A 16,914-nucleotide genomic window follows, 5' to 3' on the forward strand; every position below is an offset into this window, starting at 1 on the left:
TTTTTTAATTACTCATTTCTAAAACTAGGTATCTTTTTATAAAACATAAAAATAGTACAAAGTAATAATTACGGACAGTTTCATTGACACTATTTACTTCCATGTTTCTCATATAATTTCCATTTTGCAAACTGGCCCAGAGGTCAGTTACTTTCTCTATTGTCTTCCAATTACTCATCTCAGGCAGTCTCACTTCCGGGTTCCAAAGAGGAAGCCCTAAACTGTGGCCTCTCTGGGTGCAGTTGGCACTCTATGGAGATACATAACTGTCAGTCACAGCATGTGCTATACCAAAGGGTTTTTTTTTTTTCAGGGAAACATGCTTCTTTCAGGGACTCTCTTGCAGACTCCTGAGAAAGGGAGGAGCCTGCAAAGACATAACTGTCTCTTTAGTAGTGAGTCTTCTCATAAAAGATCCTGTATCCTGACCCTAAGCCTAGAGCAGGAAGGAGTAGCCTAGGATACTCTTACTGCACAGTTTTTGCTCACGTTACAGGCAAACCATGTACAACGCTTTCTCTTTCAATAAACCTGCCTGGACTCAGTATCTCACTATCTAAGGGTTAAGGAAGGAGTCTAGGAAAAACGAAGTATGTAATCTAAAGTACCAATTCATCATTATCCTCTATATTCAAAAGGGATAAACTGCAATTCTGGCAGGTCTGTTTACATCCACTCCAGCGTTTATTGTCCATGATGAAATAATAACATTTTATGCCAGTGCAGAACCAGTGTCCTTCAACACGTCTGCCTACAACAGAGAAGGGAATGGTGAAAATTCTTACTTTATAGTATTCTGTTATTAGTGAGATGTATTTCTTACACATCTATAACTAAGTAAAATTCAGAGCTCTAAGAAATTGAAATTTTAGAACGTTGAGATATCCTTGTACACATTTGTTCTATGAAGTGTTGTTTATAACACTAAATATATAGAAGCAGATGATGTGTTCATTGTTGATAAATCAGTAGAAAAAAATGTAACAAATGCACACAAAGGAATACTATTTATCCTTTAAAGGGAAGTGAACTGGCTAGGCATAATGGCTTATTTCTATAACCTGAGCACTCCACAGAGCAGGAGGATCACTACCAGTTCGAGGCCAGCCTAGGCTAAGTAGTGACTTCTTTGCCAGCCCTGACTATAAAGTAGACTCTAAGAAAGCCTTCTCTACAAAATGAAACCATGTCTCACACCTATACACCACAAAAGAGAGATGTTCAACTAAGTGACAGACATGGATGAACTCAAGGATGATGTGTAAAGTGAAACAAGTCAGGCCTAAGACCATACTTTGTTACTCAACTCACATAAGGTTTCTAACACAGCCCAACACTAAGAAGCAGAGGCTTGTGAGATACCAGAGCTGGAGTATGGAAAACAATCACTTGTTGCACAGAGGCAGTTACAAGGATGATGGAATTCTAGACCTGCGGTAATGCACTGTGCCCCCAGTTCATCCACACACACTGTGCACTTAAAGTCATGCTGTGGTCTGTGTTAGAAGCTCTTACCTTAAGAGAAATAAGAGACACATGAGGGAGCTTTTGAAGGAGTTAGTCTATTCTCCTGATTATGTTGATGCTTTTAACAGTATGCCCACACACCCAAATATGTCAAGTTGAATACATTAAAATATGTGCAGTTTGTATAGCAATAATACCTCAATATGATTATTTTGTTTGGTGAGGGACTGGGGAAGGTCATGCTCTACTAACAAACTTTATCTCCAACCTTTGTTTTCCTGTGAAGAGGTATCATTGTGTAGCTCAGACTGGCTTGGAATTTGCTGAGCTGTCTAGATTGCCCTCAAATTTATAATCCTCCTGTCTCAGCCTCTTAAGGACAGGGACTACAGCAATAAGCTACCATATACAGATGATGAAGTTATTTTAAGATAATGACACAAAAAATTTTTCATAGCTCTGAAATATTTTAAAAAATTGTTGGCACCTTTATTTTATAATGTAGCAGTTTTAAAGATATTGTTAGTCTTTGCATAATAATGATTGTCAACCCCTATGATGGCATAGTGAAATCATATGCAAAAGTTCTTTGTAAATTCTAAATTCTGAAAAAAATATTTAGTAATGAACAATAAACTATGTCCATTATAGTTAACCAGTCATAATACAAAGTAAGAAAGTTTCCTTGCAATCCTAGATCTTTTCATCTTTCTGGCCTCAATCACTGTGTCACTGACAGAGCAACACAAGTATGAACACCATTTTGAAGCTCCAAAATATGCTGCAGTAAGTTTCACCATGGTCACAAATAAGCCAACTCTCTTTACTAAGGCAGAAGGAAATCACACACATAATTTTTTTTATGATTTCACCCATATACATGCTCTATTCCATTTCAGCCTAAGAATTTCATAAATATACTCTTATTGGAAACTTCCATGTTCTGTTCGCAACAAAGTTGGAGACTCAGATGTGCCCACAGACCAAAAGAACCTGAATTATCAGCTCTGCTGACTTACTGTTACATCCCCTTGGAGCAGTAAAAGCCAAAATGGTCACTGAGTTCTAGAACCTATAAGATTCTCCTAATTCAAACAGTGATTTCTAGGGTTCCATGCCCCTCTATGAAATAAGGAATAATGCAATTCTTTATTCAAGATCCCCTCCTTACCTGTGAGCTGCTTGCAATCTAAAACAACATCCCCATAGCATCTATTCTGTTTCCTGTTGAGGGAGGCCAGATGGTCTTTGCAGGCAACACACTCTATAGACTTATTTTTCCACATTTCTTCCATTAAGTAGCTCGCATTTTGCATGGTACTGTACTCTTTATGGAGATTATTTAGAGCTTTCTGCAATTCATGTTTTTCTTGAGTATACTGAAAAACTGAAATTAGTAACAGATATAACACCAAAAATGCTCACCGGGAGTAAATATTGAAATTAAAGACAACAGAGAAAACCCATGTTGATTAATAACACATATAATTAGTGTAACTGGTACTTTGATATTTAGAAAGTTAACACCACAATGAACTCATTATAGGAATGTAAACAGGAATTTCCCTCTATCAAAGTAACTTTAACGTAAAGTAAATAATACAGCTGAATAAAATTGCAGTGGATGTACCACAACTTCCAATTATTTAGTTTTTCACACCAAAAAACTTTCAAATAAATACATAAGTAAAATATTCAGTGAATATTTAACACAGCATGAAAAATGTGAACTAAGAATCATTAAAAAATGACACAATTCTCATTGGACCAAAGGGAAAGCAAAATATTCAGATACGTAGCCACGTCTTAGCACAGCTTGGGAGTGATTTTCTCTAAACATGTGAAGGAATTCAATAAAGCTCAAGATTTAATGTCTCTGTACAGATGAAGACTGTTCACTTAACCGTTTCCTTAATATACACGAGGAAAATGAACATCATCATTTCTTTTGCATAGCTGTTTCTCACAGAATATTTACGTAAGATTCACAATCACCTAAGCTCAGAAAGCAGACTGCCATTAAATCCTCAAAAGAAACAATACCAAGAATAAGACAGAACAAGGCAGCTCTCAACAGCCCCCGAGTTAATAGAATAGGTATGCATGATAACAGGACACTACAGTGTGTCAGGCAAAAAACAAAACAAAACAAAACAAAAAACAAAACAAACAAACAAAAAAAAAACACAGTTGAGAGCTATCTGGCACATTCCCTGATTATAGGCAGAACAATGGACAGAGTGTGTTAACTGCATAATTTGTATCTAAAGTTATTACTTAGGCAGAAAGGCAAAGAAGATTTATACCAGATACTCACTGTTTTTCACCAACACAGCAACTATCACCAGCAGAATGGAACAAAGGATTCCCAGAGGTATTGCAATGAGGTGCCAAGGGACTGACCACTCTTAAATCAAGTCAAAACAAAACAAACAAATAAACGAACAAACAAAAAAACAAAGCAAGAAAATAAGCACCATGAAAAGAGCATGACCCAATGCTAATTATAATTTTATGTAGCATTCAAAAATGGGTATATTGGTTTCTAAAAGTTTTACAGAAGTCCATCATACAAGCTGAGCAAGTTGATTGAACATATGCTTTTAAAGTCTGTAGATTTCTACCTAAAATGCACCCACGATAAAAATCCTACATGTGTGAAGTTTCACAGGGTTTTAGACTTTTTTACCTTTGGCCTTACGTTCTCAATCCTCCTGACTCATCCTAGAAGTAGCTGGATGACAGGCACATACCCTTCATCCAGATCTACTGGATCAAAAGTGCATCCTTCAAAAAGCACTGGAGGTACAGACACAGTCCAAGTAGAAGACCCCGACCTGGAGCAGACTGTCAATCAAGGGCACTTAACTGAGGATGAGGAGGAAGGGAAGAAGGGTGGATGTTCTTAAGAACTGGTAGAGAAGCGTGGTTGTTCTAGTGCTGACATGTATACAGGTCCATCCTAAAAGGGGCCTAAATTCAACTCACTTTTTTCCAGAAGTTCCTTTTTTTTTCTAGACGACACTAAACATCTTTGTGTGTCTGAGGTGTTGGAAATCTGAAAGCCAAGCCTCTGATTATCCCTCTGTCAAAGAAGTTAAAGTTCTCAGCATGGAGTTCAACTGTTACAGTTCATTCAGAGAAAGCAGAAAAAGAGAATAGAAAAGTGAGATTTCCTCTTTTTTATTAATAAACTTAATTATTCTTTGACATTTCTGAAAATGCATAATGTGCTTTAGTCATCCCATTCCCCATTACCCTCTCTCATCCCTTCTCTTCCTCTGCAGCTTCTTCCCGGGAAGTGACTTCCTCCTCTGATGGACTGCTTTTGCTGTTTGGTTGCATTAGGTGTTAGAAATATTTAAGACAAATTAAATCAAATTAAAACATCTTCTGCAAGAATGAAAGTTTTGCTTCTAATGTGTACTTTGCATTTATTTAAGATTTCATTTCTCTAGAACATATGTTGTTTCTTCAGACCCTAGTTTTTCAGGTTTAAAGGTTTCAGAATTTTTCTAGACTAGACTAAATAATAAAACCTCCTAATGGTTTCTCAAATTTGATGGAATGTATTCAATTCTCACTTGTCAATTCTCAAGAACTTTTTCTGATAGACACCTATTGAACTCCTCTATCTGTCTGGCTTTCTCTGTTACCTCCTAACAGGTAAAAATAGAGTTATTGTTTCCTTTTCCTTTTTTCCTTTTGAAAATTAATTACTTAATTTTTAAACTTATTTTTGAACAATTTTGTATTCATATTCATTTATCTCTCTCCTCCCCCTGTGCATCACCAAGCCCAGCTATAATGGAGGGTTATTGTTTTCAGTAGAAAGACAGTAGGATATTGGTTTCAAATGTCAAAAGTTACAATGCATAAAAAACAGGTGAATTTAGACATTTAAAACACTTACTTCTGTGGCCAGCTTCTCTGGACCCTTGAGTCTCATCAGGCCTTCCTTTATTCTGCAACTCTGAAGAAGACTTATGGAACCTCACAGTTGTGTAAGTAATCTCCTCATCACTCATCTTGGGAGTAAGTGAAGTACGGTCTGAGTTAAAATCTGCCCTTGAGTGATTTCTAAAGAAAAAGTTAAAATGTCCACCTTTAGGAAGGTACTTGGGTCTGATGCTGCAGTGGGGTGAGAAAGGGCGGGGTCTGATTCATTCCCCTAATGATCAAAATACCCTAAATCACATGGACTGACCCTGTTTTCTACTAGGGTAAGAAGTTTCTGAAGATTTCTGTCATTTATACCTCTAATGTTCATAGCACTTATTATTAGGAAATACAGAAAGAATTAAAAATTTACTAATAAGCTATTATGATATTGGCACAGCCTATTTGTTTAAAATATTGAACATATATAAATTGTTAGGAAAAATTGGTACTACTGCAAATAACTGAAATACTTTTCAACTATCAATTCAAATAACAAACAGTAAAAGTTTTCTGAATGAATAAAAATTTTGCTTTAAAATTATTTACAAGTTTTGATAAACACAAATATAAAAATGTTCTCACAGTCTTTTCAACTAAACTTACCCTCAGAGTTTCCCAGATACCACCATCCAAACAATATATGAAGGTTAATACTGTGAGTGGTTAACATTTTGGACTCCAAGACACGTAAATACTTCTTCAATTAAAGCCCAAACTCCTGAGCTGTCCACCCTCTCTGCCCAGTCTTATTCTACACATTCTTCTCCCGGGTCAGGCCTAGTAAACGCATGGAAGTAGGAAAATTCTACTGAGTGGGGTAGTCTAGACCCAGAAAGACAAATACTGCATGTTCTCTCATGTCTGAGGCTTCTGGCTCCAAGGCTTCAGACATGCTACAGAACCTGGTGTAACTGCAGCAATCAGGAAAGCAGAAAAGGGTATTGCAGGGGTGAGGTGTGAGAACAATAGAGAGGGGCATAGCAGAATACAACCTGAAGTTTTAATCTCAAATCATTCTATATATGTGATTATTTCACATATTATATTCTAGAATATGATATTGTCAGAGGAGCCTATATGAAAATAAATTTTGTCACTATAAAGCAGTCATTAGTGAATGCCCATGAAAGATTCAATCTGATAATAGCTATCAATATATTATTAAATAGTAAATATTTGTAAGTCACCTTACCTCTTACATTCATAACTGAGATAATAGCCAACAGATAATATGGAAAACAAATAGTACATGCATTGATTCTCTAGCTTTCTAATTTATGAAGCTTTCTGAAATTATTCAAATTTTCCCTTATTTGCTGAGAAAAAGAAAACTTTCCATTACAGAATTCTTTTTTTAAATTGTTATGTATTATTATTTGGATGTTTTGGGGGGGTTGGCGGTACCTGTGCCATGGTGAAGTTATCTAGAGAATAACTTTACTGAGTTAGGCCTCTCATTCCAACTTTATGTGGGTCCCAAGGATCAAACTCAGGTGGTCACTCAGTCTTGTGCATCAAATATGTTACACACTGAGCCATCTTACCTGGCTCCTGTTATGAGCTCTTCAAAATGGATACTATATAAACATTTAACCCACTTAAGAGTAATGAACTCCATAGAACCTCCTACCTTACTTTCCTAGCACATAGCAAAAGTCAGCACAATCACAAAGAAAATAACCAGTGCTGAACTCCAGTTTTCACATGCTGCCCCAGTCAACCAGATCTAACACAACCAACAGAGAGGGTCCCCGTCAATCCTGCTCTCATGTCAACAGCATCTGAAATTCTCTAGAGAATATTTGATCATGTGATAGAAAAACAATAAAAGCAGCTGTTACCTGTGTCTGGACCCAGAAGTGATTTTGGTGCAGGGAACTGATCCCCCAGCTGGGAGACAAGTTGAACTTCCCTGGACTGATCCTCTCAGAGCTCCAAGAGAAAAGGCAGAAATGAATCACTTCTGAGTGATACTCCAGCTCGTGATTTTCAACCCCTCCTTTTGACAGAAACTGAAAAGAGGAAACTGCATGATGAGAGCTGATGGTGACAGAAAGGGAAGAATCTATGTACTATGACAGATGCTGCAAATCTTGTCCATAATCAATATTTGAAGCCTGAGAGGAATGTATTTGCAAGAAATAGAAACAGTATCTTTTTTATTTCTTGCAGAAAAACCACTAGTAAAAAGAGTTGACTGACATTCCTCCACGCCTAATTTAGTAATAGACTGTTGGAAATTTTTCCTTATATTACTATTAAAAAAAAGTTACTTCTTGTTTTTGAATTATGATTATTACAGCTAAATGTGTTTTAGGATGCCTTTAAAGCTTTCACATTTCCAGCATGAAACTTGCTGTAAACATTTATAGCTTTTTATTCATACATAATGTTTACTATGAATGTTGATGTCATTCCAAAGCGAGTAGTCTATTGCTGATATTTTCACGGTGTGAGATTTTCTAATATACGACATTGAGCATGCTCAGCAAAGATTCTACCACTGAGCTTCTGGTTTTTACTCTGTGTGTGTGTTTTGTTTTTGTTTGTTTGTTTGTTTGTTTTGAGACAGTTGTCATATCATATTTACTATGTAGCCCAGGCTGGTCTCAATCTCACAGTCTGCTTGACTCAATTTCTTCACTGCTAAGATCACAGGTATATACCACCACATCAATTTACACCATGTTTCTTGATATTTCTAATAAATGAAACGCATTTATGCTTTATAAATAATGATCTATGAGATATTTTAAGCCAAATATAGTTGTTAATCACTTGTATACAGTATAAATCAATTAAATAATCCTCTACGGCTGAACACTTAAGTTGTTTTACAGCATTTTGCTGTTGTTAGGTTAAAAACTTCATGGGATTTCCATTGCAATATATTTAGAAAGACTTCTTATGGAATTAAAGTAGATACATTTTTAAGGAACTCTAATATAGATTATTACAAGCAATCTTATTCATTTACAGTATACCCACTGGATGTCAAAATACACACAATTGATTTTTTTGAAGATGAGATAAGGTGAATTTTTCTTCTTGTGAGTTTTGCCCATAGGTTTGTGAATGAGAATTCCTGGAGAGAAGCTGTGTTATCAAAGACTGATTTACTGAATAAAGCTACAGTGAAGTGGAGAAGTTGGAATGTTGTAGGTCCAGAGGCTAATTACCTTACTAAAAAATATCTCTAGCCCCTTAAATAGCCATTTCTTGCCCACTTTTGTTAGAACTAATATCCTGTGACAAATAAAGACTTCATGAAATCTCTTAACTTAACAGACCACTAACTTCCACCATCCTGAATGCTAAGAACATCTGATGACCTATACAAAACCTTCCTCCATCTTGCTGTAACCACCTCTCTGAAGTATCAACCAATATATGTTAAATTTGCCTTGATTTATAACTTTCTCAGTTCTGTAAAACTACAAAAGTTCATGAAACTGCTTCCACATTGAACATGGAGCTAAGGTCACTTAAAATGGCTCCAGAATAAACAATCTGTTATTACCTTTAAGGTGAAAGCTGGTTTTGCATCCACAGATCTTCATTCAAAGCCCTTAATGTGCACATTCCCTGTGAAGTCTCATATTCTAACACTGAAGACTTTAGAAACTGCATTGGAATTTCAGTTACAGTTCATAAAAGATCCTTGCGCCGGGCGGTGGTGGCGCACGCCTTTAATCCCAGCACTCGGGAGGCAGAGCCAGGCGGATCTCTGTGAGTTTGAGGCCAGCCTGGGCTACCAAGTGAGTCCCAGGAAAGGTGCAAAGCTACACAGAGAAACCCTGTCTCGAAAAACCAAAAATAAATAAATAAATAAAAGATCCTTGCTTGGCATGTACAAAGACTCAGGCTTGACCACAAATGTCTCCTGGCAATGTTCCTTTTGTAGACCTAAAAGATTTAATTATATTAATATTAGAATGATAATAAAAACAATAATAATAGCAGCAACAATGATAGTAACAACACAATAACAATAATAATAGAGGAAAGAGAAGAAGTAAAAGACGGTTTGAATTCTAGTCTGTTGCCATGGGCTAACCCTTGCCAAAATATGTCCAAATTTCTCACCAAACTTTACTTTCATTTTATTGTAGCTTTTCCAACTTGCTGCTTGTTTTGGATGAAACCAATTTAAATTGTTATTCAAATCAAGTGACAGAAGTTAATGGCGCACTGGGGGATGGGGAACAGGCTGGAGAAGAGAAGAGGAACTGAGGATTCAGGGACAAGCCTGACCCCTACTTCACAAGCATAGAGGGGAACTTCCTGCTTCTCTCTTCCTTTACTAACTTCTAGTAGGCCTTTAATCATCTCTCTCTTAACCTTCACTTACTACCACCTCCAATGTTTCCTCCTTTTTCACAATCTACACATGTTCTCACCACTAGGCTATGCTGCTTATGTCTTATATGACCAGATTTTATCTTCTTACCTTGTTCCTTTTATAGACTCAAAAAAACTTTTATATTTATTATTATTGTGTCCTGTGTGTGTGTGTGTGTGTGTGTGTGTGTGTGTGTGTGTGCTTTTGAGAGAGCTCAAGTGCATGCATGCTGTGTCATGTTCTTGGTGGTCAGAGTACAACTTTGGGGAGTTCTTTTCTCCTCCTAGGGGTTCAGTGGATCAAATTTAGAGATGTCATCAGGCTTGTGTTGTGTACCCAGAGATTTTACCCATTGAGCCATCTCTCATGTACCCTTAATGATTCTTAAACACTGTTATCTCTGAGTCATTACTCATGCCCTGAAACAGCTCATAGACATTAACTCATCTCAACAGTGTAAGTAAAGTTCACTGGGTGCAGAGTGTGAATGCTTCTAGAATACCTTCAGCTAGTCACTTTTGTCTTTATACCCTTGTCCTAAGGGTCTCTATCTCTTGTGTTAACACACACACACACACACACACACACACACACACACACACACACAATGAATGAAAGAAGAGATTTAATAAAGTTGTGGTGCTTGGAAGAAACAGTAAGTGGAGGTGGAAGAGCACCACACTAGAGAAAGTGGCAGACACTCTGTGTCCATGCACATAGATGCTTGTGTTGTTTAAGTTTTCCAAATGGAAACACTGCGAAGAAGTCAGCTGATTTACTTAAGGGTACCTTAAGACTAAATCTGGACCTATAAATAAAGCCTAACTGAATATACAGAATTTGAATCCAGTGTGGACTCAGAAGGGCCTGGGTTTTAACTTGTCACAAAGCATGAATATGGGAGCTGGAGAAACATGAGTGGAAACACCAACAAGCTCCTGTGACTTCAGATAAGTCTAATCATTCACAAAACAGAAATGCTATTATGAAGCATTTATGTAATTATTCTTTATCAATAAAAGATTAGGAGTCAAATATTGGAATAAGAACCTGAAAGATCAGAGAGGCAGAAAAACAGTCATCAGTCACCTCCTACCTCTCTGTTCTTTGCTCCTAAAAGGCTAAGATCCTGTCTCAACCCCATGTTACTACTTCCTGTCTCCTATCTGTCTACAGTCCTCCAAACACTATGGTTAATTTTGGTGAGCTAGTGATTAACTCTGCCCTCTGACTCCAAGCAAGCTTTATTTGTTAGAACACAATCAAAATGTCACACAATGTTTTCCCCTTTTTGTCTACATAAAAAGTAAAGGTTTTAACTAACATAGTAAAACTACATGCAATAGATACAATAACTATATACAAGTATATATAGGCGAGAATTGTACTAACAATGTTCAGTCTGTTTGCTTCTGACAAATTCAGAGAAAATACTCAATTATCTATTCTATCTTGGTGAGTCCAAAGTGTTGTACCTAATTACACTTTATATTCTAACTTCCATTATCAACCCAAAATTATCCTTTTATAGCTCTCAACCTTATCCACTTTATACCTCTTTTGTGAGTTTCTTTTCTGAATTTTTTAACAAGGAAAACTATAACTATCTAGTCTTCAACTCTATCAGTGTCCTAAGAAGGATGTAATATTATCTGAGTAAACAAGAAGAACAGAGAAAACAACTTCCAAAACTAAGTAATGACAGAAGCAGTTGGCTGCCTGGACAATCACCCTAAGGTTCCGCTGTAGTTTGGAGCATTTATCTTTGGCCTCTAGGCCTAGAATATTTGACAAACTTTTCTGTGAAGCAGAATTTTTGAAGGACTGTCCTAACTTTTCTTGAGAAAGCTCAGTAATCACTTTCTTTTGTATCCTGCTTATCCAATTTGGACAGCATACTGTCAGCAGTTGAGGCAAGGCCAGTCTCTTGTCCAGTGTCTAACTTTTGCCACAAAGAAAGGAAGCTCCATATGAAGTTTCTTCAGTGCCCACCATCTTCGCTGATATAGATTGGTGCTGCCAGGAGCAGACATGTCTCATTGTCATAAAAAATTTGTTACTAAAACACCTTAAATACCATATTCTGTAGATCTCTAAAGTGTTTGAAGATTACCTGTCTATCTAAAATATATTTCTGTTTGACCTTGAAAACATACCAAAAATGACTACAAGTTTGATTATAATAGGTGACTATTAACCTACATTTCTTTACTATCCTAAATAGTTTGTAATAATTACTTACAAGGACTACAAATTTGCATTATATTATTAAATTAGCTGTATAGATACAATAACTTGAAGAGTAGAAACCTAGTATAGTATGTTCTAACAAAAATAACATATCACTATACAAAAACCCATATCAATGTAAAATATTTAAGACTAATAGTTGCTTTTTTATTTAAAATTAGATTTAATAATCTATTCTTTTATCCTATCATTTCTATGTCCTCCCTTTTTCTTTTTAGAATAAGATCCCTGAATCTAATCTCCTTTGTTCAGCTTTTTTCTGACCATTACCAATAACAACCTGTAACTAACTTCCCTAAAAGATGACAAACATTCATAATTTATTTTGGGGAATGTGGGCATAGTTCTCTAGACTACTTCCTGTTGATTGGGGGTGCTGCTAATCTTTGGGGAACCCTGAGAAAATTTAGGATTATGGTCAAGTCATGACTGGATTATTCAGTGAGGATGGATCATCTCAGTCAGCAACCTTGAAAATGATCTACATGTAGAACTTAGAGGAAACTATAACAGAGGTGCTCTGAAACCTTGCATCATCTGGGCCATCGATTCCCACTGGAGATTTTTCAGTGCATCTTCCTTAATTATACCTTCCTGTGGAAACAAAAGCATAACCTTTCCCCAAAGTAACATATCCTTTGACTTAAATTTTAAAGTCAAGATAATTTTAAAATATATAGGTTGATTTACTATAGCAATTTTCATAATCATAAATCTTTTAGCAGCCAAAAATTTTAAAGAAACACAATAATATACATAATCCAGACTCTTTTTGTATTTTCCATCTTTATGCGGCTTATTATATTTTTATTACTCTATTCCTTTTTTAAAGACTTCCTCTACCCCTTTTTTTCTCTCTCAAGCCTACACATACTTTTTAACACATTGTAACCCATTTAGAATTTTTTGTCTGAATCATCTGTTGTTATGGCACATCTATAACCTATTCTGTCTGCATAGCAAAAAATAAAAAAATAAAATAAAACTGCTGTGTAACTTAGATCATAGCATGCTGGTGCTGGCTTTTCCTCCTCAATTCCTTGCCAGTCTAGTCTCATTTTGGAGGCATGTTTACCACCTCTTCTGAAAGCCTTATCTACTGCCCCAACCCTGGGAAGTTTCTAGTTCTATGTTACCACCAAGTCAAGTGCCTATGGCTACTCATAAATACCATATAAGTGTTTGGGAGAAGGGCCTCTTAAAAAAGTGAGCTATTTTTGCTGTTATCACTGACCAAAAGCTGTCTCTAAAAGGAGCTGTGCCTCTGCTCACCATCAACAAACAGAAGCCACTGGAGTAGAGACAGCCACCAAGAAGCTGTACTTTCCTCCAATCTTGTGCATTTAAAATCCTGTTTTTAAGCTTTGTCAGGTTTTATGTGGAAATTTCAGCCACACATTAGAATGCCATATGTAAATGGACTTTTTCTGTCCCAAATGTCTGGTCACAAATAACCAACTCAGAGGATGAATGTGAATTATAAATACTCAGTCAATAGCTTGGGCTTGTTACTAGCTAACTTTTACACTTAAATTAATCCATATTTATATTTATGTTTTGCCATGTGGTAGTACCATTATTAGCATGGCACATTCATCTCCTGCTCCCTCTGCATCTAGCTTGTGACACCTGACTCTGCCCTTCTCCTTCCTATCATCCTTAATTTGGGATACCCACTTATACTTCCTGCCTGGTTACTGATCAATCAGCATTTTATTAAAACAATTCAAGTGACAAATCTTTACAGTGCACAAGAGGATTATTCCATAACACTTCATAACTTCTTCCTGTGTTGATGTCTTTTGATTAGTTTTTTTCTCAATAAATTGAATCCAGGCTGTCCATATCACCATGGGTGAGTAGAGGAAACAGGTAAAGACCTGAGGGAATGCTATTTTTTAACATGGGAATGGTCATGTCAAGGACCAGTGCCTCAGCCCCATGAGAGTTGCAAAGCCTTCCCCAGCTAAGGCTCAGAAGGATGTCAAAGCTTTCCTCAGGTCTGAGTGTGAATGTTGACAGTGTGATGCTAATGTCTTTCTGTATGCTGTGGATGTGTGCTTCTCTAATTTGGTTGATAATAAAATGCTGATTGGCCAGTAGCCAGGCAGGAAGTATAGGCTGGATAAGCAGACAAGGTGAATGCTGGAAAGAGGAAGGCTGAGTTTATGTGTAAGAGCTAATCAGTGGTAGGACTGAGCTAATGACTGAAGAGTTTTAATTAATATAAGTCTCTGTGTGTTTACTTGGGTCTGAGTAGCTACAGACTGGGTGGGACATGGAAAAACTTTGAGCTACAGCAGTGTCTCCATAAAATGTCCACTGTAGCTTTCTCTATCCAAGATTAGTATGTCCTAAAGACTGCTGTCCTATAGAGACTGATCCTTCTGTGATAAGCTAAGCCTTACTCCATGTTTGTCTGTATACCACAAGTACTACCTACTTGTTCAGCTGTATGCAATAACTCTGTCTTCCTGTTTAATGCTGTATTATAAACAAGCCATGCTTCCAGTGTGCCCATCTCCTCCATTTCAGAGAACAGACCACTGGATCACAGCTTTGTTTTGTCTGTCTTTTGTTATTTTGCTCATGGCCCCAGTTAGGTCAATCCTTGGAGCCCTGCAGGGTGCAGGTGAAGGACTATATTCATACATCCTGGTGTACTCACTCATAGGGACAAAATGGAAGACAGTAATTATCCCTCTCCCAGCATTTGTCAATACCAGTAGTTTCCCAGGGATGAATAATGTCCCATGAATCTTTTCCCCACCCAAGACTGACTGTTGACAGACTGAAACTTGTGCAGCCCCAGTACTGGCCACTGCAGCTGAATGGAATTTGGCAATTCCAAAAGACATAGGGCATCAAAGAAAAATCCCAGTGCAGAGGTAGGATACTTCCCTGAAATAGCACACGATATTGCTATTGCTTTTGTTTCCTCACCAGAACTGTATTATAAGATGCTATTGCTGAGTATCTAGTTTGCAGGACATAGTGAAATCAAGTTGGAACACACCTGAAAGCTTTCTTGCTGCTGGCTGGTATACACAGACACAGGAGGTGACATAGGCTATGGAGGGAGAAAATCCACCAACATTCTTATGCAGCTGTAAACTTAACAGCTAGAAAACCAGCTGCCAGGCAAGTTATGCCCATTGGTGCAATAGTGCTATAACTATTATGGGGGCAAACAGTTACTCTCTGATTGGATATGAGGCCCACTACATAGAAAAGGTTTCATTTCTCTTAGTATGAATCTGGCCAAAATCCATGGATGGTCAGGTCATTTTTCTCAAGTAGGGCCTAAACACTATTGTTTAGAGCAATTGACATAACATCAAATTGCCTTTTCAATATTTTTATTTATACCTATAGACAAATGGGTCCATGGTTGTTTGAGTGCTAAATGAATTTCTACATGTGGTAAAAAAAATCACATTTGCTCCTTAATATGTATTATCATTTTATATAGCTTTGCCTGCTTGAAATGTGTGTTTGTATGAAAGTTAATTTAGTGTTTTGCAACTTCATACATGTATTTAATATATCTTACTCACACTTATTCTTCTCACCTCTGATACCTGCCTACCCCCATCAACCCTTTGCCTGTAGAGTGGTAATCCCACTTTCATGTCCTTCTTATAGTTATGTTTTCATTTTCTGACTATTTAAGTTGCCACAATCACAGGCACATGGGTGTGGAGTTATCCACTGGAGTTACAGTAACTCAAGAGTGATTACATCACTGAAAAATGGTAGCTTCCTCTCTTTCAGAGGCCACAGACAGAAAATAATGGCATTGGAGGATGGGGCTTCATAAACTGCTCCCTATATATGAATGACTGTTTATGGGGTTGGTCTCATGAAGACTAAGCAAGCAACTAAAGATGCTGTAACTTCAAGAGTGTCATAGCCATGCCATTGCATAAATATATCATTATATTTCTCCGTATTGTCTCTTTCTTGGGGAAATATTTTAAAGGAATATTTGTGTTTATGTTTATAACAGAATGGCCTATAACTTTATCCACCACCACCACCCTCACCCCGATTTAATTTGCTTTATGTTTCAGACAGGGTCTCACACTATTCTTTTTTTTTTAAATTACACTCATGATATTCATTAATTACACTCATGATATTAATCACATTTGTAGTATTCATAGATTACATTCGCAGTATTCAATTATATTTATATATATATACATATATATATATATATATATATATTTTAAATTTTAAATGCCAAATGTCATTTATTGAAGGAGGGAGGAGGTCTTAAATACAGGCTTACAGCACAATGGGAGAACCCCGGAGGGCAGAAGTTTGCTACTGATGTTTTACAATCTTGCATCTAAGCTGTTAATGCGAATTATTCAGGATACACAGACAAGGAACTTCCCTTAAGCATTCAGGAGGGTGGAACCTGGCAGGAAATTAGCATAGGGAGGATATCAAAGTCAAGATCCGCAAGCAAGGCAACAGTTACCCAAAACGGGGGCCAGGGACTTATAGGTCCCCCTTTATTAAATAATGAGCTTCTGACTTGGGTTGCGTGGGATGTCAGCAGGTCACCTTACCCGTCATGGAGACGCCTGCCCAGGCCCCACAGGTGCTCTGTCTTAGGTTGGTGAGTGCCACCCAGGCATTACCCATCTCTGAATACTCATTATCATACAGGCTCAATCGTCACAGTATTCTTTTTACCTGTCTGGAACTTACTATGTAGCCCAGGCTGGCCTTGAACTCTTGATAGTACTCCTGTTCTTGCCTCTTACATGTTAGAATTCTGGATATGAGTCATATAATTCTCTAAAATTTTTTTCTTTTTTTTTGGCAGAGTCTCAGTATGTAGTCTTATCTGGCCTAGAACTCATTATGTAGACTAGGTTGGTCTTGAACTACTGAGGTCT

The 16,914-nt window shown here is 37.0% G+C and overlaps 1 protein-coding gene across 1 annotated transcript in view; it reads right to left on the minus strand.

Moving 5' to 3' along the window:
* LOC131906523 (uncharacterized) overlaps positions 1 to 16,914 on the minus strand; it is a 59,631-nt gene that overhangs the window by 12,973 nt on the left and 29,744 nt on the right. The window contains exons 7-10 of the mRNA XM_059257139.1: positions 5,381 to 5,547; positions 3,785 to 3,874; positions 2,639 to 2,854; positions 609 to 751 (exon numbers count right to left, since the gene is read on the minus strand). Coding sequence (XP_059113122.1) covers positions 609 to 751; positions 2,639 to 2,854; positions 3,785 to 3,874; positions 5,381 to 5,547 — 616 coding nt within the window. The remainder of the gene's footprint in view (positions 1 to 608; positions 752 to 2,638; positions 2,855 to 3,784; positions 3,875 to 5,380; positions 5,548 to 16,914) is intronic.

Source organism: Peromyscus eremicus, chromosome 3, assembly GCF_949786415.1.
Source record: "Peromyscus eremicus chromosome 3, PerEre_H2_v1, whole genome shotgun sequence".
NCBI classification, from domain to species: domain Eukaryota; kingdom Metazoa; phylum Chordata; class Mammalia; order Rodentia; family Cricetidae; genus Peromyscus; species Peromyscus eremicus.